This window comes from Priceomyces carsonii, assembly GCF_900007245.1.
Source record: "Priceomyces carsonii strain CBS4050 genome assembly, scaffold: Debaryomyces_carsonii_scaffold_5, whole genome shotgun sequence".
Lineage (NCBI taxonomy): Eukaryota > Fungi > Ascomycota > Pichiomycetes > Serinales > Debaryomycetaceae > Priceomyces > Priceomyces carsonii.
In genome coordinates this window covers 960,281-981,782 of record NW_026946678.1, presented here as the reverse complement: position 1 = coordinate 981,782, position 21,502 = coordinate 960,281, and the positions used below count along the sequence as shown (strand labels likewise).

General features: G+C 36.5%; 12 protein-coding genes across 12 annotated transcripts, besides 1 other annotated feature; 6 read left to right on the top strand and 6 right to left on the bottom strand.

The window, feature by feature from the left end:
* Positions 1-25: 25 nt before the first annotated feature.
* Positions 26-127, bottom strand: PRCAT00004842001 (uncharacterized protein; the record flags this gene model as incomplete). The annotated part of the gene is made up of 1 exon (XM_062954866.1): positions 26-127. The coding sequence occupies one exon, from the start codon at positions 125-127 to the stop codon at positions 26-28; it is 102 nt and encodes a 33-aa protein (XP_062811526.1).
* A 98-nt stretch (positions 128-225) lies between these two features.
* Positions 226-1,503, top strand: NUP60 (FG-nucleoporin; the record flags this gene model as incomplete). The annotated part of the gene is made up of 1 exon (XM_062954864.1): positions 226-1,503. The coding sequence occupies one exon, from the start codon at positions 226-228 to the stop codon at positions 1,501-1,503; it is 1,278 nt and encodes a 425-aa protein (XP_062811525.1).
* A 112-nt stretch (positions 1,504-1,615) lies between these two features.
* Positions 1,616-2,662, top strand: ERG26 (sterol-4-alpha-carboxylate 3-dehydrogenase (decarboxylating); the record flags this gene model as incomplete). The annotated part of the gene is made up of 1 exon (XM_062954863.1): positions 1,616-2,662. One exon carries the CDS (start codon positions 1,616-1,618, stop codon positions 2,660-2,662), a length of 1,047 nt encoding a protein of 348 aa, XP_062811524.1.
* Positions 2,663-4,174: 1,512 nt separating this feature from the next.
* Positions 4,175-5,779, top strand: PHR1 (Phr1p; the record flags this gene model as incomplete). Its single annotated transcript, XM_062954862.1, has 1 exon — positions 4,175-5,779. The coding sequence occupies one exon, from the start codon at positions 4,175-4,177 to the stop codon at positions 5,777-5,779; it is 1,605 nt and encodes a 534-aa protein (XP_062811523.1).
* Positions 5,780-5,836: 57 nt separating this feature from the next.
* PRCAT00004838001 (telomerase inhibitor) lies at positions 5,837-6,943 on the bottom strand (the record flags this gene model as incomplete). The annotated part of the gene is made up of 1 exon (XM_062954861.1): positions 5,837-6,943. One exon carries the CDS (start codon positions 6,941-6,943, stop codon positions 5,837-5,839), a length of 1,107 nt encoding a protein of 368 aa, XP_062811522.1.
* A 130-nt stretch (positions 6,944-7,073) lies between these two features.
* Positions 7,074-10,640, bottom strand: PRCAT00004837001 (transcription factor TFIIIC subunit; the record flags this gene model as incomplete). Its single annotated transcript, XM_062954860.1, has 1 exon — positions 7,074-10,640. One exon carries the CDS (start codon positions 10,638-10,640, stop codon positions 7,074-7,076), a length of 3,567 nt encoding a protein of 1,188 aa, XP_062811521.1.
* Positions 10,641-10,803: 163 nt separating this feature from the next.
* PRCAT00004836001 (protein-lysine N-methyltransferase) lies at positions 10,804-11,538 on the top strand (the record flags this gene model as incomplete). The annotated part of the gene is made up of 1 exon (XM_062954859.1): positions 10,804-11,538. One exon carries the CDS (start codon positions 10,804-10,806, stop codon positions 11,536-11,538), a length of 735 nt encoding a protein of 244 aa, XP_062811520.1.
* Positions 11,539-11,846: 308 nt separating this feature from the next.
* Positions 11,847-11,930: a sequence feature (Short protein (PRCAT00004835001, CUM67144.1) was converted to a misc_feature.).
* Positions 11,931-11,946: 16 nt separating this feature from the next.
* Positions 11,947-12,718, top strand: EFB1 (translation elongation factor 1 subunit beta; the record flags this gene model as incomplete). The annotated part of the gene is made up of 2 exons (XM_062954858.1): positions 11,947-12,021; positions 12,164-12,718. The coding sequence occupies 2 exons, from the start codon at positions 11,947-11,949 to the stop codon at positions 12,716-12,718; spliced, it is 630 nt and encodes a 209-aa protein (XP_062811519.1).
* Positions 12,719-12,814: 96 nt separating this feature from the next.
* On the bottom strand, positions 12,815-14,725 carry PRCAT00004833001 (Zn(II)2Cys6 transcription factor; the record flags this gene model as incomplete). The annotated part of the gene is made up of 2 exons (XM_062954857.1): positions 12,815-14,618; positions 14,676-14,725. The coding sequence occupies 2 exons, from the start codon at positions 14,723-14,725 to the stop codon at positions 12,815-12,817; spliced, it is 1,854 nt and encodes a 617-aa protein (XP_062811518.1).
* Positions 14,726-16,812: 2,087 nt separating this feature from the next.
* On the bottom strand, positions 16,813-17,883 carry PRCAT00004832001 (uncharacterized protein; the record flags this gene model as incomplete). The annotated part of the gene is made up of 1 exon (XM_062954856.1): positions 16,813-17,883. The coding sequence occupies one exon, from the start codon at positions 17,881-17,883 to the stop codon at positions 16,813-16,815; it is 1,071 nt and encodes a 356-aa protein (XP_062811517.1).
* A 144-nt stretch (positions 17,884-18,027) lies between these two features.
* Positions 18,028-18,561, top strand: PRCAT00004831001 (uncharacterized protein; the record flags this gene model as incomplete). Its single annotated transcript, XM_062954855.1, has 1 exon — positions 18,028-18,561. The coding sequence occupies one exon, from the start codon at positions 18,028-18,030 to the stop codon at positions 18,559-18,561; it is 534 nt and encodes a 177-aa protein (XP_062811516.1).
* Positions 18,562-18,564: 3 nt separating this feature from the next.
* On the bottom strand, positions 18,565-19,575 carry PRCAT00004830001 (uncharacterized protein; the record flags this gene model as incomplete). The annotated part of the gene is made up of 1 exon (XM_062954853.1): positions 18,565-19,575. The coding sequence occupies one exon, from the start codon at positions 19,573-19,575 to the stop codon at positions 18,565-18,567; it is 1,011 nt and encodes a 336-aa protein (XP_062811515.1).
* Positions 19,576-21,502: the final 1,927 nt, after the last annotated feature.

The window sequence follows — 21,502 nt, the reverse complement described above, 5'->3', positions numbered from 1 at the left end:
GTATTCTGAAATTAGGGCGTGTGGTCTAGTGGTATGATTCTCGCTTTGGGTACTGTTCAATGAACATTTTCAAGTATGCGAGAGGCCCTGGGTTCAATTCCCAGCTCGCCCCAATTTTTTCGCTCATTATTTTGCTGAATTTCGAAAATATTTGGTTATTAGTCTTTCATTCAATATTCAAAATTTTTTGTTTCTAAAGGTCAGCAAGATCAATCGTCTACATTTATGGATAATAGAAGAATCTCAAGACCTTACTCGTCCAAAGATGTTTCCGGACATAGAGGAAACCGGGGTTTATTCTCTAGGGTGAAAAGGTTCTTCAATTCTCAATGGACTCATAATAATAAAGAGGAACAAAACATAGAAAAAAATCAGGCCAAATTACATTTCCAAACAAGTTCAAATACAAATCCGAATTCTCAAACAGATTCAGACATTAGCTCATTTAGAACACCTTCAAATTCCAGGGTTAAAACGGTGGATAACCAGGGCACACCCAATGAGACATTGTCAAGTTTCTTTCATGAAAAAGGTAGCAATCCTTTGACAGCCACTGAATACGAAGAAGTTCTTTCGTTAATTTCTAAATCTCGATCTCGTTCGGCTACCCCTGCGGTTATAAAAGATGACCACACGACACCTCGTAATGCTAAAAACGACTCCACCTTTTCTACACCATTGAATCAACGACTTATAAAGAACAATGCTCCGCCTACGGTTTTCTCCACACCAGAATATAAACCAGTTTATCAAACTATTGTTGAAAAGTCAACCCCTAGAAATATACCGACAGTTAAACGTGTGTACCAATTTTCTGGACTCCCGTCACCTTACAGAACCAGAATAAGTGTCCCTGCATCATTAAAAAAACAAAAGCGAGAGGAAACTGAATTGACGTTACCCTCAGAGCACTCTTCGCCCCTTATAAACCGAGATGAACAGAAAAGTGAAACTGCTAGTGCTATCTTGTCAATTTTAGATGGGGAAAAAGATACCACATCGACAAAAGCGGAGGATAGGACTTCAAAAAGATCACGTAGTGATACATTAAAGGCATTCTCAAATCCGTATGCTACGTCACATTCTTTAAAGAAGAAAAAAACGAAGCACTCTCCAGCACCTGTCATGTTGACTACAGATGACATAACTAAGAGCATTTCCTATAATAAAACAGAAGAGTTACCGGCCAACTCGCTGATTTTTTCAAATGGCGCAGACAAGGAAGAAAAACTTGATGGAGTATCTTCACAACCTTCTTTGCCAAAGAGTGGAGGAGTGGACTCTGTAACAACTAAGAGTGCTTGGGAAGTACCGTCTTCCAATTCGGTAACAAAGACTTTTGACCTCAATCGATTTAGTACTGAGCCGCACTTGAAAACATCAAAGGTACCATTGAAAACCTTGAATAACTCTATTAAATTCGAATTTCCTAACGTTACTCCGGCTCCAGTGGTTTTGAACCAGGAAAAAGTAATTAGATATAGAAATTTATTCGAGTTTTAGCGGCACTATATATGGTGTGTATATGGATTAACATGGTTCGTATAGAAATATTAAAAAAGTATTTAGTGTTCGTACTATTTGCAAGTATCTAATTACTCTTCATTCAAAGGAAATGACATCTTCATTGAACTCCGTTCTTTTAATTGGAGGTTCTGGTTTCCTCGGGCTTCACTTGATCCAACAATTTTATAAGAATTCACCAGATACAAAAATCTACGTGTTCGACGTGCGTCCATTACCTGAGAAACTTTCGAAATACTTTACTTTTCCAGCAGATCAAATTGGATACTTCGAGGGAGACATAATTTCTGAAGATGATGTAAGTCATGCAGTAAGGGAATCTGGATGCGATGTAGTAGTTCACTCTGCATCTCCAATGCATGGTCTTCCTCAGGAAATATACGAAAAAGTGAATGTTCAAGGAACTAAAAATTTGATTGAAGTGGCACAAAAGTTGGGAGTGAAAGCTTTGGTATACACTTCTTCAGCGGGGGTTATTTTCAATGGGCAGGATGTACGTAATGCGGACGAAACATGGCCTTATCCCGCTGTTCACATGGATGGTTACAACGAAACAAAGGCTATAGCTGAAACTGCCGTAATGCAAAGCAATGATCCAGATGGACTTCTCACTGTGTGTCTTCGTCCGGCTGGTATATTTGGTCCCGGAGATCGTCAATTAGTTCCTGGTCTTAGAGCTGCTGCAAGGATGGGCCAATCTAAGTTCCAGCTTGGTGATAATAACAATCTTTTTGATTGGACTTATGCTGGAAACGTAGCAGATGCTCATGTGTTGGCCGCTCAAAAAATAATAGATCCTTCTTACCGTGACAAACTTGGAGGAGAAACCCTCTTTATCACTAACGATGCTCCAACTTATTTTTGGACTTTGGCTCGTACCGTGTGGAAAGCTGATGGCCACATTGACAAATATAATATTGTACTAAAGCGCCCAATTGCAATTGTAGCTGGTTATTTGTCAGAATATGTCTCTAAAATACTAAATAAGGAACCAGGATTGACCCCTTTTCGGGTTAGAGTTGTATGTGCTACTCGTTACCATGATATATCAAGAGCTAAGGAGCTCCTCGGCTATAAACCAGCAGTGGATTTGGAGACAGGTATAAATTATACTTTAGATTGGATGAATGAAAAGTAAAGAATCCGCCTGCCTATCTGCACTATCTTGCTTTCTTTCAGATTTTTAGAAGTAAAGCGTAGTCTAGCTTCTTAAGAAAATTTATAGATAAGGCTATAATATATGGGATCTCGTTATTAATTGAAACTTACTATTGCATTGATGCAACATTTTTATATCTAGGTTATAAATTGAAAGTAAATTTTGCATATATCCTTCCTTATAAAAAAGTATTCCAGCTATTTTCTAGTAAGTCTTTTCTTTTAGTATACGGCTTTAATTTTCCTGGTCTCTCATTTATAAATTCCGTGGCACAACCAGTGGAAACCTTAAAGAGACAGCCTCTGATGCTATACCAACGATAGATATCATTTTAGATGTCTACGCTTCCTTCCAGAATCATGCGTTTGCCTTGATGTACTATACAACTAAGAGAGACTTATTAGAATTTTTACAGAGGAATATTGTTTAAAAATGTTTCATATTCTTTGAACATTTTGCGATAAATACGAAAAATTACAAAGAACCTAAAAAGACAGAACACTTCTGATTAATATTTTCATGAATTCTAGGATATTCGGGAGCGTTCTTCGGTCTCAAAAGGAGTACTGCTTTGGGAAGCTAAATATGGCTTTAGTGCTAACAAATTTAAAGTGTTCCAAAATTAACAAATCGAGATAAGCAACCTCTGACAGACATAGCAGAAGTCAGTCAATAAAGCAATGTGACAAATAGATTGTCAGTTTGCTCTGGCTCGATATAGCCCCCCAACTCTTCCAACCTGTATGTCTTGTCTTCACTGTTGCTTGTCCAAGTTGACTATTGCAGCCATTCTCGTCGCGAGCCGAAATCTAGCGTACCTTCTGCTTTCACACCGATTTCAATCTATAACGGCAACCTAAGCATAGCCCAAGCCTCAGGGGTAACGTTTACTATTTTGAAGATCGACCGTCTAATTATTCCACATATAATGCCATTCCGTTCTGTTCGACCGCGTTGTTTATCAATTTCTTTGTCTTTTATGTGGGGGTCCAAAACCGAAAATCGTGCCTAGAGCAGTATTCCGGCTTTTTAGAGGCCTGATTACTGTACATAACGTTGTATTGTTGAGATTATTACTTTAAGTATCATAAAGCACACATCGAACTCAGCCACTAGTACCTGCATTAAATATAAGATGTAAGCATTTTCCCGTTCTTAATAAAGGGTTTACTCTTTCGGAACGCCTCGACGTGTTTTGCATTCTATCTTTGTTAATAACACTGCTTTTTTAGGGCCAAGGATCAAAATTCACAAAAGAGTCGAAGAATCAAATTTTTATGATGGGCTCAAAATAAAGACCATTTATTGTTAAAGGGAAACCTTATTGGATCTTAAGGAATAGTAGGCAGTGATAGGATGGAGGAGCGTGTTTCGTGGTTGCTTTGGTTAAAATTTTAGGATACGAAAGTATAAATATTTCTATTATCCAAATGTTTAATCTTTTGACGTGCCAAGGACTAACTGCTGCCAACTATTACGCTCTTTCAGATAATGCTCAGACAAATTATTACTTTAGTTACAATTGCCATTCTTGCGCAGGTAAGTTGGGCTGGAGATAGCAGTTTTCCTACTATCGAAGTTGTGGGTAACAAATTTTTTTACAGCAATAATGGTTCTCAATTCTATATCAGAGGCGTCGCCTATCAAGAGAACACAGAAGATAGCGACAGTTTCAAAGATCCATTGGCCGACGGTGACGCTTGCAAGAGAGACATTAAATATCTTCAGGAGATCAAAACTAATGTCTTACGAGTTTATTCTCTCAATACCTCTGTTAAGCACGACACTTGCATGAAAGCTCTAGCAGACGCAGGCATTTATGTTATTGCTGATTTGTCAGAACCATCAGAGTCTATTAATAGGGATGATCCAGAATGGAACTTGGATTTATACAAGAGATATGCTAATGTCATCGATGAATTTCAGACATATAATAATACATTAGGTTTTTTTGCTGGTAATGAAGTCACCAATAACAAATCAAATACTGATGCATCTCCATTCGTTAAAGCTGCAATTCGTGATATGAAAAAATATATCAAGTCTAAAAAGTATAGGACAATACCAGTCGGTTATTCGACGTCTGATGATGCTACCATCAGAGCCAAGCTTCCTGAGTACTTCTCTTGTGGAAGTGAAGAGGAAAGAGCAGACTTTTTTGGTCTCAACAATTATGAGTGGTGTGGAGACAGTAGTTTCTCATCTTCAGGCTACGAAGAGCGCACGGAAGAATATAAAAACTTGACAATTCCAGTATTTTTTTCAGAATATGGTTGCAATGAGAAAAAGCCAAGAAAGTTCACTGATGTGCCTACAATTTATGGTGATAAGATGACAGATGTTTGGTCGGGTGGTATTGTTTACATGTACTTTCAGGAGGAAAATGACTACGGTTTAGTTTCTGTCAAAGGTAGCAGTGTGAGCACATTAAGTGATTTTAAATACTTATCTCTGGAAATGGCCTCAATTTCCCCTTCATCTGCTAAGTCATCATCCCAGAAAGCTTCCACTCTCTCCTGTCCTGCCACCGGATCTAGCTGGCAAGCTGCCACTAAGCTCCCACCGACACCCGATGAAGATACTTGTGATTGTATTGCCAAATCCTTAGAATGTGTTGTTGCTGACAGCGTTGATGAGGATGACTATGGTGACTTATTTGGTTCTGTATGTGGCGAGATATCTTGTGATGCTATTAACGTTAATGGAAAGAAAGGGACATACGGTAAGTTTTCTTACTGTTCGACGAAGGACAAACTCTCGTACGTTTTGAATGCATATTACGAGAAGAATGGTAAAAAGCTGTCCGCATGCAGTTTCAAGGGATCAGCTTCTATTAATAAAAGTGCTTCATCTGCCAAGTCCTGCTCAAAGAAGACTTCAGAAGCAACAGGTAATGATTCAAGCTCCTCAGGTAGCTCAGATTCAGGTTCTGAAGGATCGGGCTCTTCCTCTGGATCTAGCTCTGGATCAACTTCAAGCTCGACCAAGCTGTCATTTGCTAATTTGAATGCTAGAAAGGTTACAAGTGGTGAATTGATTACGGTTGTTATTATGATAACAAGTTTCGTATGTGGATTTTCATTCGTCATGTTTTGATATGCTATAGAATATATATTCTAATAAATAAGATAAAAATGAGTCTATACACGGCAGTTATTTCTTTATCATAAAAATTTCATTTAGTGCTTTGGGATCCATAACCGAAGCTCTCTTCTGTCTTATCCATTTTGACCTTGCAGAAAGTCTACTAGATATTGGAACCACAGAGGAAACACGTACCACACGAGCATCAACAGAATCTCCTTGAATAGTCTCCAGTTTCTCCTGTTCTTCGAGGGCCATGTCGGAGTTCATATGACTATTTTTCATTTTTTTTCTTAATTTTTTGGAATCAATTTCTTCTAGCTTCCTTTTTTTGCATTCAATTGGTATTCTACCGACTGTCGCAATTTCAGTTTTTAATCCTTCTAGTCCTTCAGATTCTATGAATGCTTTCTTCTCTTTCTTTTGTTTCCTGTCCTTACTGCCTTTTTTGTTTTTTTTGTCTTCTTTTTCTGTCTTCTCTTTCTTCTCTTTCTTCTCTTTCTTCTCTTTCTTCTCTTTCTTCTCTTCTTTTTGTGTTCTCTCTTTCTTCACTTTCTTCTCTTTTTCTGCATCAATTGTTTTCCTAATTTTCGTCATTCTGCTGTCATTTTTCTTACTCTTTTTACGTTTCTTAGATTCATCTAATGACTTACTGCCACCTTGCGAAGCGAAGATTTCATTTTTTGTCTTCTCTTCCATTTTTGACTTTGAATCACTTATGTCACTATCTGACGCTGGTTGCAGTTTACTGGAAACAAAAGATTTGGATTTAGCATCCCACGTACTTTCGAGGCAATCACCTTTCACAAAGGATATACCCCATTTTCCTGTGATAAAATTATCTTTCTTCTTCCTATCCAATTCTTTGTTGATCAGTTCTTCTTTTCCATTGAGCCTTCCCAAAATTCTTTGGAAGACGTCTAATCCAGAACTTTCCCCATTTTCTAAGGAGCCGCTTCCAGCATTCGTTTTGGCGCCAAGACCTAAATTATCATCTTTTATTTTCACCTTTACATGGGTTTTAACAGCATGATCGACTAACCCAAGACCACTACCAGGTTCCCAGCCTAATTTCTCCAAGTAAACTCGTCCAAATCTTGAAGTATCATTTGACCACTTCGTGTTCCTTGGATCCATACCAAACCTCTGCTTGACCTTAGTCCCAGCCAAGCCCATTGTTTGAAGATTCTTGGTTTATATTTAGGCACTTACCGGGATGAAGAACCACGAATAGATAAAATAAAAAAAAATTTGGTAAGTTCAAACGCGATGATTACCTGCATATATTTGAATTAAAATTATATATTTATCCTAATATTGAATACCAACAGGGTCTTAGCCAATAGCCGTCATGTTTACCCTTAACTATGCAATGACTATCGATGAGCCATGTCATAACTGATGTAAAATCATCCTGACCAAGGACAGCCTGTAACTTGTAATGAATATTTTGTCCAGGAATTCCTGGTCTAAAAGCTATGAAGTATAGGACTGTAATTAAAACTTTGACCCATATTTCACTGTTAATGTTGCCATTCAAGTCTAACCAAATATGTGAGCAAGCCTTTCCAGTCGGAACTGGAACTTTCTTAGCTCGATTATGGTTCAATTTGTTACCGGCTACTATTACATCACACGAGAGATTTTCCTTATCAATTAGTCTAGACTCGTAACCACGGAAAGTATACGATTTATCAATCCTTATTATGTCAACAGATCCAGAGGCGATAAGTTGGAGCAAAGAAGCCATCAGACCTCCAGTAATTCCTTCTGATACGATCATGCCTCTTGAAGTTTCTGCTAAAGAATTAATGCCCTCTTGAAAGTGATTGGCCAGATGAAAGAATCTTGGACTGAATATTTTCAGAATAAAGGTGTTTTGAAATTTGTCCGTGGTCACAAAACGAGTACTTGTGTCATCCTGTTGATAATAGGAGATTTCCTTATCCTTAATTAGCCCAGATGTAGCATCCTGTATATCTTCATCTTTGTATGAAGATAGCAAACGGGTTACCTGGTTGCTCGAAAAATCTTCTTCGCGGGTAGAAAATATAGCCTTGAGGATAGTACGGAGATGGTCATGACTTTTGATAATTAATTCAGGCTCTTCTAGTTCATAAAAAGTCGTACCCGACAAAATTGCTTCCTTTTGCCTCATGGAATGGTCCTCCAACTGTTCATACAAATCCAAAGGGTGGTCACTGCTTTCTGACCTATTATATTCCAAGTGATTATCCTCAACCGAGGAATACAAAGGATTTGTATCAATGATATCGAAAACTGAGTTGTCTGCATCTTTCCACAAATCCAAAAAAAATTCTAAGTTGATATTCTCTAAGTCTGACGCTGAAACAAGGCCATCATCTATTCCCTTCATGACAATGTATTCAAAAGCTTCTGTTCCCTTAGTTACAGCAGATAAACCACCCACTTGACGTCTCACAACAGTCCACTTTTGCTTGATTTCGCGAGCGCTAATTCCACGAAATAAGGTGGCTATTTGATCAAAATCTATTAGACCCTTTTTAAATGTTTTAGATACAACTACTGCTTTGAATAAAGTTGTGGCATCGGTATCATCAAATCTAATTGCCGTACGGTACTTTCTGTTATTACTTGACTTCTCATTCTCAACAGTTTCTTTCTTCTTAACTATTTTTCTTTTTCTACGTTGATTATGCGTAAGAAAGGATGAAAGAAGATCCTTGTTATCAGCCTCGGCATGCTCTTTAATTCCCCCAGAAAAAGAATTCTCCTTACCTATCAATTTCTTATGTTTAGATTTTGCATCTGAGGTATTATTAGGCTCCTGTTGATGAGGATCCTTAGTTCTATTAGCGGTACCCGAAGATTTATAAAGGGTTACTTTATCTTCGATAACTCGTCTCTTAATTGTGAAAGACAATTTGGTCCCGTTATCTTCCATGCATTTGGATTTCATCTCGTCGATTTGAGTATCTGTCGGACGCCATTTGGGATCATTTAAAATTAGGAGCTTTCTGGAAACCTCCTGACCAGACCTTATTAAGGGAATAGTCCTTGCTTCGAGGACTTTATCTGAAATCAAAACAGAAACGTCTCTTGCAAGAGTCTTCTTATCAGTAATAGTAAAATTACCAAGTTTTTCATCAATCAAACGACATAGCTTTGTAGTTGTATACGTGACACCTCCTAACTCTTTAATTATTTCAATTAAAACCATTCTCCTCCTGTTAGCCTTCAAAGATAAATTGGAATTCGCTTTAGGCGTCAGTGATGAGTTTCGCTTTCTAACACTGGATGTATGGCCATCTTTTGGTATTATAGGTTCCATCTCATATATAGTAGAGGGAGTTACAGACGAGTCCACCTTATCAGCTGGAGTGGCAGACGGGAGTGGTAAGGATTCCACTGGAAGCAGTTTACTAGAACCTGGTGTTGCTTTAAGTGACTCTTGATGTTTTTCCACCTTTGATCTTTTCAGCCCATTGCCATTAGTGTGACTGACCTTTCTTTTCCTTGCATTTACCATCGAGCCTTTGGGTGTCTTAGATAATGGAGTATATAATTTTTGATTTATATCTTCTAAAGACATCTGAGATGTTTCCATTTTCAGTTCAATTCTTTTCACTACGGATCTGGCTTCATCGCCAATTCTGAAATACCTATAGAACTTATACTTTCCTTCAAAATCATAGGCTCTGCCAATAGCAAGGTTATTCAGTATATCGAAGTCCAGACCCAATGGTGATAATTTGTCACCGTCGATGTTATACGTCGTAATCAAATCAAAAAGTTTCACAAATGGTCTATAATCTGAAACTCCAGTCAAGTTCCTTGCCAATTCCATTGATGTGATACCAGGTTTACCACACTTGCTTATGTATTCGAATATTTGATTCGTCACTGGAAAAAAATTATTAATAGCAGGAATTTCAAAGCTTTCCACTTCATTATCCTGCGCCAGATCATCTGGGGAGGGGTTGAAAAAATCAACATAATCGGATATCTCATCTGAACCTTTCGGAATATCTCTAATATATTTGATGCAGTAGACTAAGTGATCATTTGTGTCTTTAACCATCAATCTTTCGACATAGCCATGAGTATGGAGAAACTCAACTATTCCTCTAAAAAACTTACTCGATGACTGGCTCTTATCTAGGTTTAACTCACACTTAAGATCTTTAAATCCTCGCAATTTATTTGGCGCTGACTTAACAGCATTGACAATATAATGTTTCAACTTATGGACATTCCGTGATGTCTCAAAATCGGAATTAAGATCAGATGCAATAGAAGTAATTTCATCATTGGCAAACTTGAAATGTACACATAGGCTAGTGTGCTGACTTGTCTTTTCATTGTACACATTTTTTCTCTTTATTAGACCCAATTCTTCTAATTTCTTCAAACGCAAAGGCAACGATCGTGGATCCTGTCCAGTTGCCCTACAGAGGTCCGGCGAATGGATTCCATTGGAACCATATTTTGATATTTCACACAAAAGTTGGAACGGGTATTCTCCTAATTGCTGCTTCAATTTTTTTGAGTTACCAAAGCCAGTAAGGTACTTCCATTGTGTGTCTGGAGTGGGCACAATCCTTAGATTTGTATCTGATCCAATCGAATCAATAACACTTTGATATTTTGGAAGAATAGTAATGGGCACTCCGTCTTTAATTATAATAACATCTAAGGGTTGTCCTTTACTCTTATAGAAGAATAACCATTGCCATACAACTTGCTTTTGAAAGTCATCTAATGTAGGCAGTTCAAATTTATGCGAGACTATGCTCCACATTTCCTTTAGTGTGACTCCATTGTTACCAGAAAACGAAGTAGTCTCTAATATATGAGCCACTAGCTCCCTAGGGGTACAAGCAAACAGCATACTTCTTTTAGAGCAGTATTACTTAAATGTAGATAACAGAAGAAGTAAACACGAGAAACACTTAACGACATTAATGCATCAAGATGTCGCGTAGACATTTGAGAAGCAGATGGCTTCAAATTTTTTTAGGCACAATCAAAATCAGTTGATATCAACAGATATTATGGACTCGGACGACGACTCTTTAACTCTTTCATCTCATGCTTTATCTGCTCTAGCTGAGTTCAGGAGAGAAGAGAAAGAAAAAGTCGAGCAGCTCGAAAAGTTATATAAAGAAGCTGATGAAAACTTTAAAAGTACTAAGAAAAAGATTTCAATAGATGCATTCCAGGAAGATTGGCAACTTTCTCAGTTTTGGTATAGCGATGAAACCGCAGCTAAACTTGGAAGAGCCCTCTTGGAAGGTGCTGACGAAGATACTGTGATAGTGGTTGCAAGTGCACCCTCAGTATATGCAGCCATCAAAAACTTTTCTGAAAGTACAATACCCACTAAACATATATATTTGTTAGAATACGACAAGAGATTTGAAATTCTAGCAGGATCTTCTCATTTCAGGTTTTATGACTATACTAAGCCGAAAGACATCCCAAATGAGCTTCGCCATAAATGCCATAGACTTCTCATAGACCCCCCTTTCCTAGAGGAGACTTGTCAACGCAATTCGGCAATTGCTGCTAGGGAGCTACTCACTATTGAAAAAACGAGCGTAACAGCAAAAGGCGACAGAAAATACAAGCTTATTTCTTCCACTGGTGAGAGAATGAAGAATTTGATCGAGAAAGAGTACCCTGAAACTAGAATGACAGATTTCATTCCTGAGCATAAAAATGGATTAAGTAATGAGTTCAGGTGCTACGCTAGCTTTGAATGTAGCGAATGGAAGTTCTCCAAGTAATTCATAATCCGTATATTATACCTTTGAATCAATTTAATATCTATTAATAGGGCTCCAAAATAGATGATTTCCAGAATTTTGTGCAAGTTCTTGTAATCTCTATTGTAAATAAATGTAAGCCAAAACCTTATACATGTTTCTTACCCGGATTTTTACTGTTCTCAAATTAACTACTTATTGAGTAAAATACATACCTACGATGGGCACGAGAAATTTTGATTCGTACTCATGTTGCCCCTTCTGAATATCGAAAAATTTTCCACTCGAAGTGTTACGAATTTGCTTATAAGCTAATTAATATTAGAACGATGTCATTTTCCGATTTCACTAAAGCTGAGACGCTCAAGTCATTAAATCAATTCTTGGCTGAAAAGTCTTACATTGAAGGGTAAGTGTGGAATTATTTTTATGATAAATAAACTTGACTTCAATCAAAGATCCTTCGAAGGTATCAACCTCAAGGAATATTTTACTGTGATGATCGTAATCTTTGGTCCGTGTTTATGAGGTGGATTCAAGACCCACCGTATGAGTGACAAAGGAGATTTAAATAATAAAAGCTGAGAAATTTCTTGTAAAATTGAAGTCTGATTTGCCAGTTTATAATTTCCTATACTAACATAAGTTAAGCTCATCTGCTACTCAAGCTGATGTCCAGGTTTACAAGGCATTCCAAAAGGAATACCCTCAATTTAGCAGATGGTTTAATCACATCGCTTCTTACACGGAAGAATTCGATGCCTTACCCGCAGGTAACGTCCCTGCTTCGAAGGAGGCACCGGCCGACGATGACGATGATGTCGATTTGTTCGGTTCAGATGACGATGAGGTAGACGAGGAAGCTGAGAAATTGAAACAAAAGAGATTGGCCGAATACGCCGCTAAGAAGGCTGCTAAGGGCCCCAAGCCTGCAGCTAAATCTATTGTTACCTTAGATGTTAAGCCATGGGATGACGAGACTGATTTAGAGGAGTTATTAGCTAACGTTAAGAGTATCGAACAAGATGGTTTAACTTGGGGTGCTCACCAATGGATCCCAGTTGGTTTTGGTATCAAAAAATTGCAAATTAACTTGGTCATCGAAGACGCGAAGATTTCATTGGATGACTTACAACAAACTATTGAAGAAGATGAAGACCATGTGCAATCTACTGATGTTGCTGCCATGCAAAAATTATAATCCAAATCATCTTTATTGCATGGTGTATCTATATATATTGAATTTCTAATAAATTTACAATACATTTTCTAATAGAGAACTACGTCTCTTTTTTTACTATAAAGGTAAGTAGTCGTTATTAGCATCTAGCCATTCTTCTAACACCTCTTCTTGGGTGAGTTTCGTTTCCCAAACTCTAAGTACAATTGTCTTCAAAGAAACTAAAGTTCCCATTTGAGCAGTCGAATAAAGTGTATCCATAAAAGAAAGTAACTTTTCTCTTTGATATTCAGTCTTACATTCACAACCAATTGCATAAACTGGCCATACCATTTGAGTCACCACAGGAGCCCTTGAGTCCATCGAGGCGTAAACATCAATGAATTCTTCGACTATTTTACGGATATTATTCTCCCAGTCGCCTATTCTGGTAGTTCTATTTAAACATGCGTATGTCGCTAGTGACCAGCACTGAGCACCTTTCAATCTAAGAGAGTAGTTTTTCCCGTCGAGAGACACATAATCACGATATTGTAAAAGCTCGCGCTTGATATCTTCATAATCTTCCAAGAGACTAACGTCATTATTCCTAATGAGCTTTTTTAAATCATGTCGTAAAAAGCATACTTTTGACATAGCTTTGAATATTTCACCCGGACAGCCCATCATCTTTGACGTAGAAATGGTATCTTTGGAAGATCCATACCAAGTTGGAGAACAAAATGGGAGTCTACAATCAGGTGAGACGATTGCACTTACAGTATCATACCACGACAACACCACTACCAAAGATGCCTTTTTCTCATTCTCCATGAGGATATCGTAGAGGAATTGATCTTGACAAATCGATGCAAAAACTTTGAAGAAAAACCTTGAACATGTACTTTTGCCTTTCTCTAAGACAGCAAAAAGTATATGAACATTAACAAGGACCAATACGACAAAAGCGCTAACTTGCTTTTTAATGCTACTTGAAATTGCCTCAGTACTGTCGTGAAGGCCCGATAAACCATTTTCATTTGAGTTGATAGACTTAATTAAATAATCCATGGTCTTATTGATATGAGCCATTCCTTTATTATAATATTCTTTTCCTCCTTGGCCGCATTCATAAATATGGATACATGCTAACGATATGAAACAACTTCGAGCTATATTAAAATCACAATACTTTAACGCCAAGTCAGGCCATGGCGATTCCGGATGAGCATCCAACAAGGGCAATAACTTTTGAAAGAAATGTTTTAATAGCATATTCTCTTCCTGGTGGGACAAAGAATAGAGAGATGAGCTATTCAAAGAACCAGAAATAGCCAGTTCTTGATCATGATGTATCTCGGAATATTTATTATTGTTTGAGTTGGCATCCTTGAAATCGACAAATTCATGATTCGGCAAAATGTCTAACATTGTACTCGATTGTATGTTCGGCTTTTCATTGGAAGCCAATTTTGGCAATGCTTGCACATTTGAAGAATTAGTCTGCGCAGTACCTTTTTCATCATCAGATATTTCCTTGCTGTCGATTGAATCGAACAAAACGCCAATTCCTTCAAATAGTTCTGAACTAAAAAAATCTAGGTTATTACTAGATGATTTAATTCCTAAATTTTGAAATGGACGAGGAGAAAACACTTTATTCTTGACCAAATTGTCAAGTTCAGCAGATAGGTCGTAATTAGAAATGACTGATCGTTCGCTTTTGTCTGAAAAAGAGAGTTTTTTCAGTTCTTGCAAGTTTTCTAGAGAATGTACGATTGATTTCTCCTTGAAACTATCTTTATTGATGACGCTTTTCTGTTTGGGTCTTTTTCTGTTATCATCCACATCAAATGAGAGACGTAAATCATATCCTTCACATGGCCTATTCGTTTTTATGCAATTGTTACAAGATGGTTTTGCTTCGTCACATTTTCTGTGCCTTTATACATGTTAGTTGATTGGGTACAGATAGCTATACAAAAAAGAACAAACATACCTTTTTTTACATGTCCAACAGCCGGTTCTTACTCTAGTGATCTTTCCCATTACTCATTTATTGGAATGAAATGGATTTAAGCGAGTTGAACTAAAGTTACCGATAGTCAGTCTATCTAGATAACGTAAACTGCAAACCTAATTCGTAAACAGGAAAAACTAGCCTATTTAGGAAATAACATAAATCAATATTAGAAAATAAAAAAATAAAAAGATATTCTACATTCTTTAAGCCGACAACTGGGAGAGAATGAAATTGCCATGAAAATAATTTTGTAAAAGGTCTTATGTACGTTTTGAAACATTGTCGGAACGTCATATGTATCGAGCTTAGATGAAATTGTTAGTTAAATATATATCAATATAAAAGAGAAACAATAAATAATCAATTACAATAGAAATGTAACAAGATAGATAGTAATCTAAATCATTGGCAATCAAACGCAATGTAGGAAAAGAAAAAATCATATCGTTAAACACAAGGCGGGCTTTTGGGATAAATCCAATTGCACTAACCTGCACCAATATAAGTTATGCCACTTTTGTATCTCTTCTATGTGTTCCATTTAGATGAGCTTATACTTTTCATGCATCAACAGGGCTAACCCTCCTCTTTCAAGAACAACATTCACTTAAACACACAATATTAGGAAGATTATTTACAAAGTGACCACTACGAAACAGCGAAAAGCTTACTTCTTATTCAACTTATATTACAGGAAGTATGTAAATTCATGATATCTAAATTTATCGCTCTCATTGATTAACGCTCTAAATACAATTTTAAAAAAATAATTCCTGACCTATATCGCTAACTGAAACAAATATGATAACATATTGGACTTAGAATCTTATTGATATTATTGAACTTTTAGAGCTTATTCCGATCCAGGGTATATTTAGAAGTTAAATAAGTATGCTAGCTAGTGCATAGCAGCATTTTTGTATCACGCATAGAATGTATATTTTTGGTAAACGTTTAGAATACTTTTCTTACAAACGTTTTTTGCATCTGTAAATTTGTTTGGTTGCAAATTCTCCTTTCTTGAATTAATCAGAAGCATTATTCTCACTCCTTAAGATATTAACAAATCTCTACTTATTTGATGAAACATGAGGATTAGTGTCAATTGTAGCTACATATTAGTGTGCTTGTTTAACGGAATACAATAGATGAGTGAGAGTAAAAAAATTTTTATATATTCTTACCAAAAATATTGAATCTGAACTTGCTTCAGGTAGTTGAGCTCTGTTTCAGTAATTTTCCTGCCCTTCTAAGTTATGTTCAATTGTCATTTGCTCTCATGTTTTATGGTTCATGATTATCAGAGACATCGGGATTTCGAGCTATGTGACATTAATCATATATTATATATTGCTTTGTACACTATCAGTCATAAGACAAATCAGCTTGTTATTTGTATATACTGGTATTTGAAACTTCTTGCTTCTGTACGCATACTTCAAGTCTTATGAATTTCCTTAGGATGGAATGTTATAAGATTGATGGTATGTCCAGTATTTTGCAACCTAGTAGATTCTCATATCATTTATAGGATGATTTAATAAGTACGAATATAATCTCTTTAGGTAATGAGATGTGACATGTTCAATAAAATTAATGTAGCAGCCATTATGGAACTATATTCAATGTTCTTTTTTCACTAATGTCACATCGGTTGCACTATTCTTTCATTTTTTTCGGAGCTGTTATAATTAATCGAGAAAAATATTATGTTCTTTAAGAATAATCACGGAAAAGCGTCAATATAAGTATGATTGGATTCCAATATGGTGTGAGTGAGTTGAACGAACTACATATCCTAATTTGATTTTTGAATATATCGGTTACGCTTTTTCATTATTATATATTCTTATTTAGTGATGTCTTTGTTGAACTTATATTATTATATATTCTTATTTAATGATGCCTTTATTGAGCTTACTCATTGAGTCGTTATTTATGTTCACCAAGGTGAAAGCTACGTATGCTCCGTGATTAACATGGGCAGACTAATGAATCGAATTATGTAGAGTGATGGCTTTAGTGAGTTACATATCCGGAGAAAAGAAGTTGTTGATATTTCAATATATTGCATCAGAATATGCTATATATACTCTAAATAAAAGTCTATTTCTCACCAGTCAAGATCATCATGCCTCCTTTTATGGGCTCTGCGTTTATTAGGTCCATAATCATCAACTTCTCTCTTCATGTTTTCACGTTTTAATCTTCGTATATTTCTCTCTCTCTCGATTTCACGTTTTTCGATTTCCCAGGGTGTTAATATTTCAACGATTGGCTCCCATTGATCGGTTCCATTATGTATGCTACCTTCTGTAGTTATCCGAATTCCGCTTTCGAAGATCAAGCCACCCAATTGTTGATATTTGTGAAGTTCATGGTTGTAGGTCCCTTCACTTATTTCTTTCTTCAATCTTAGAATCACCTCGTGAAGTGAGTGCGAAATAGCAGGCTTGAATTCAAGAGAAAGGCCCATATCGGCCACGACTATATTAGCAAAGTCTTCAGGAGTGACAAGATTTTGTGCCAAATCCCATTCAAATCTATCTTCATAAAGCTTTTTATTTAAGTTCACTGCTAGATCTATTATGACGTGAAACTCCATATTTTGGGGAAGTTGCAAAGAGGAAACATAATTATAATCCTCAACTTGTTTGGTTATAGACTCAGCTATTTCTGGTTCCAATGAGGATGGCAATTCTAAGTCATTGCAAAGTATTGTTCCAAATTGACCGGGAGTAATCACTAGCTCATTTAAATTCCACATAAAAAAATCCACTAGCTTTGAATTGCCCCCATTGTAATCTAAACTAATCTTTATAGGAATGAGTTGATCACTTCTATGAGCTAGGTCGCTTGAATTCAGTAACTCTGTTATGTTCTTTAATTGAGGTGTCGCGCGAACTGGTTTTAGCATAAGCTTCTGGCTATTAGGCGCAAGTTGATTGTTCAAAGAAGCAGCTATTGATTTACTTGATGATGGATTTTCTTCAAACTCAAGGTCATCATTATAATTATCGAATTCTGCATAGTTGATCTGTTGAGTGTTTCTTTTGGCCGACCTACCTGTTGGGCCAGAGGTAACTATCAAGCTGTTGTCAGGATCCTTCGCAATCCTTACTGATAACCCCGTTGATAAGGCCTGAGGGTAAAAAGCTTTTTTGGTTGAGGTTGTTACCGTCATTCTTTCGATAGTGTTTCCAAGCTGTGTTTACGATAACGCTGAAGATGATTAACTTTTTTAAAATATCAAGAGTATATTTGTATTGCACGACCTAACATCAAAAGACACAATTTATTTCAATCGAGAGTTGAACCGCTATATTACATGGCGTTCTCCCACGATGGAATAGAACTTTATAGTAATATGGACTCATCGGAAGTATTGAGTAGTTATTTACTATCCCGATCTAATTTTGAGGATATTGTCTCATTTGATCAGTTTAAAAAATACTTCCCTAAAGGATACTCGCAAGATTCAATCAAACATATTTATAACAATTTAAAGCTAGAGAGACTTGAAGAATGTATACTTCCATCATTAGACCGTATAAAAAGAGAGTTTGAAGTTCCTCTTAAAGATATAATAGAAAATATGGATAATTCATCAGATCTAAAAATACAACATTATTCTTTAGAAGGTCTTGTCGGAAGGTTGGAAGAAGTGAAAAAAGTTTACGACTCTCAGAATAGATTAGCTGATATCAAAATTTCGGATTCTTTGGAAGAAATCAATACACTAATTCAAGCTTTAGATGATACGGGAGTCGACAAAGATCTTTTGGAACATAAAGATTTCAATAATCTAGTAGCACAAGGACATAAAGCTGTTCAAAAGTGTGAAATCTTACTTGAAAAATGAAAGCTAGGCATTATCTTCTTTTGGTACTGTGCTTGAGATTCTATTTAACTCATCCAATTCCTTTTTACCTATCCATTTCCAAATTTCAAATTTCCAATTCAAACCGTCTCGATCTCCAATTTGGTAATTAGATCCTAATCCACCTGAAATGGGAGAATCTTTTATATATACAAGTCTTTCAATTCTAGAGTGTGTTAATGCCATACAGCACATCACACAAGGTTCGTGAGTTGTGTAAACCACAAGATTGTGACATAAATACGATGTATGTTCTTTTTGTATCGGAGATACAGTTTTTCTTTTCTCCTTCTCTAGCCGGGCAATCATTTCGATAGCCTGCATCACGCTATGCTTTAGGGGATGTCTCTTTCTGTCATCGTATCCGATCGATAAAATCTCAAATCCATGCTGAAGTGGTTGCACTATAATCGTGACATATGGATATAATCTATCTGTATTTTCAGCTTCGAATAAAAGTCTTTCTATCATCGTCCTTTCCTCTTGGATATTAAAGTCTACTGCCTTTAGCATCTGATGGCTAGGATTCCCTTTCCATGATATTGGCCAATATGTTGATGACCACTGGTGAGCTATTTCTTTATTTGAAGGGCTCAGCCTGGGAACTTCGGTCTTGAATAATTTCAAAACTTGCAAGTTCTCTTTTTCATTCGAAAAAAGTTGAATAAGATTTTCCAATTCATCCTTCTTCAATAATGAGCTAGTACATAGTAGCGCCCTTAATATTGGAAACTTCTCCAGGGTACTTATCTTTTCAAAACGCTTCAAATGTATAAATGATTGGTCCTCGTAGGGGCTAATATAATACTTAATGAAGTTGATCAAGTTCTTTGTATATGTCGACAAGATAGTGCAACACCAAACTTCAACCAAGGGAGGCGATACGGAATCAGAAACCATGTCGCTTTCCCTGATTCGCTTTAGGACTTTGCATATCACCCCATTTTCAAAATCTATGTCTCTTTCTTGGATAAACCGTTTTTGAATCTTGACCATATAATTGTATATTCCTTTCTTCTTTAATGGCTTTGGCAATTGCAAAATTTGGCTTAATTTTGAGAATCGCGAATTTTCACTGAAGTATACTAACTACCATGACACGAATGACACGAAGAGAGTCACTTCTTGAACACATTGTTTCTCGTTATTCGATAACTAGAGAAGAGTTATTAAAATGTGATAGCTTTGAGGAAATAGAAGATTATCATGAATTCTTAAAAAGTACTATGGTTGTTTACGAGCCAAATGCGAGTGTTGTTCTGACGCATGGAGCTTACTTCATGAGTGCCAATTCTTACTTAGAATTCGTGGACTCACTTATTTTATTTTTGCTGTCTGTTAAGTCCCCAAACTCAGTTGTCCTTGGTTATAACGATCCTTCGTCAAATTCTGCTTGGAGTTCAAAGCTTATTAATCCTTGTGTTAGTTTTCAAGTTAATCAGTTGAAACACCACTATTGGAGAAAAACGTATCTGTTACTTGGCAAAAAGAACTTTTCGGAAATTCTCTTGACAACGAGATGCTTTACAAAGACTAAAAGTGGAAAGTATTTACAGCTCAATGGATATACAGGTACGTACAAGAGGAACAAAACATCCACGATATCGAAATCATGGATGCTTTATAAAAAGCGATTAATTGGTTCAGGTTATAAGGGTCGCTTATTTCTTTTTGATGGTAGTGCTCATCTTCTTCTTCAGGACATCTTCCCTGGAGAAATAAATTGTAAAAATCTTCCAAAGAAGTATCGCAAAGTAAAACTATTATTGGATCAGATGATATCTAATGATCTGAGATGCAATTACCGTTCATTGTATTCGACTATGGTTTCCAAATGCGGCCCTATAATTTCCAACTTTGATAGGGCTACGCCTATACTTGTCGTTGTGAGGTTCTTGCTCTGCGTCGTTCGTAAGATTTTTCCTTTCGAGGTTTGGGGCTCAGAAAGTAACAGAATGTTGATAGTCCGCCGGATAGCCGATTTCATTAAATCAGGTATTAGGTTCAAAGATGAAATATGTGATATTGTGCATTCTTTAAAATTAACGGACATCGAGTGGCTTGGTAAATCTGTTAATATCACGTCGCAGCAGGATTTCTACATACGTCAGAAGCTTTTGGAGAACTTCATTCACTGGTTTATGTCTTCCTTTATTTGTAAACTTGTGCGGTTATTCTGGTATGTCACTGACTCCTCAAAAATGTTAAATCACTCGCTAGCGGGAGAGGGAGTATTTTACTTCCCTCACATAGAATGGGACATGTTGACAAAGAATTGGCTCGAAGAGTACATTGATAAGCATTTTGATAAAATTTCCGCACCATCTTACCCTATTGTTTTGAAAAATGAAAGGTTTAATATCGGAAAACTTCGAATGGCGCCAAAGCACAATGATTTTAGAGTCTTATGTATACCATACAAATATTCCCTTTCGATGGATGACAGGCCAAGAGAAAAACAGAAATTTGAGTTTTTAGCTCATATGCAACAAACTATTAGACCTGTGAGAGAAATTATAAATTTGAGGGCTCTTGAATATTTCCAGCAGTCGGAATCAAAGCATCCAATTTGTCATTCGGTAATGGATATTGCCTGTTATATTAAACATTATAGAGAATCGCTCATCGCAAAATACGGTCAACTACCTAACATCTATATGGTCAATTTTGATATGAAGCATTGTTACGATAGGCTAAATCAGAACAAGGTATTACAATGTATAGAAAAACTTTTCGAGAACGATGACGATAATAAGCCGTTCTATATAAGGCAGTATATGGAGTCTGACATATTTAGTAATAAACCCAAGGGGGTTCGAACTGTGATAAAGGAATCTCTTAATATTGATGATTTTGACTTTGATAGCTTTGAAGCAGATGGGCTTGGGAAATCCAACTTTTTAATTGACAGATCCCGAACCAT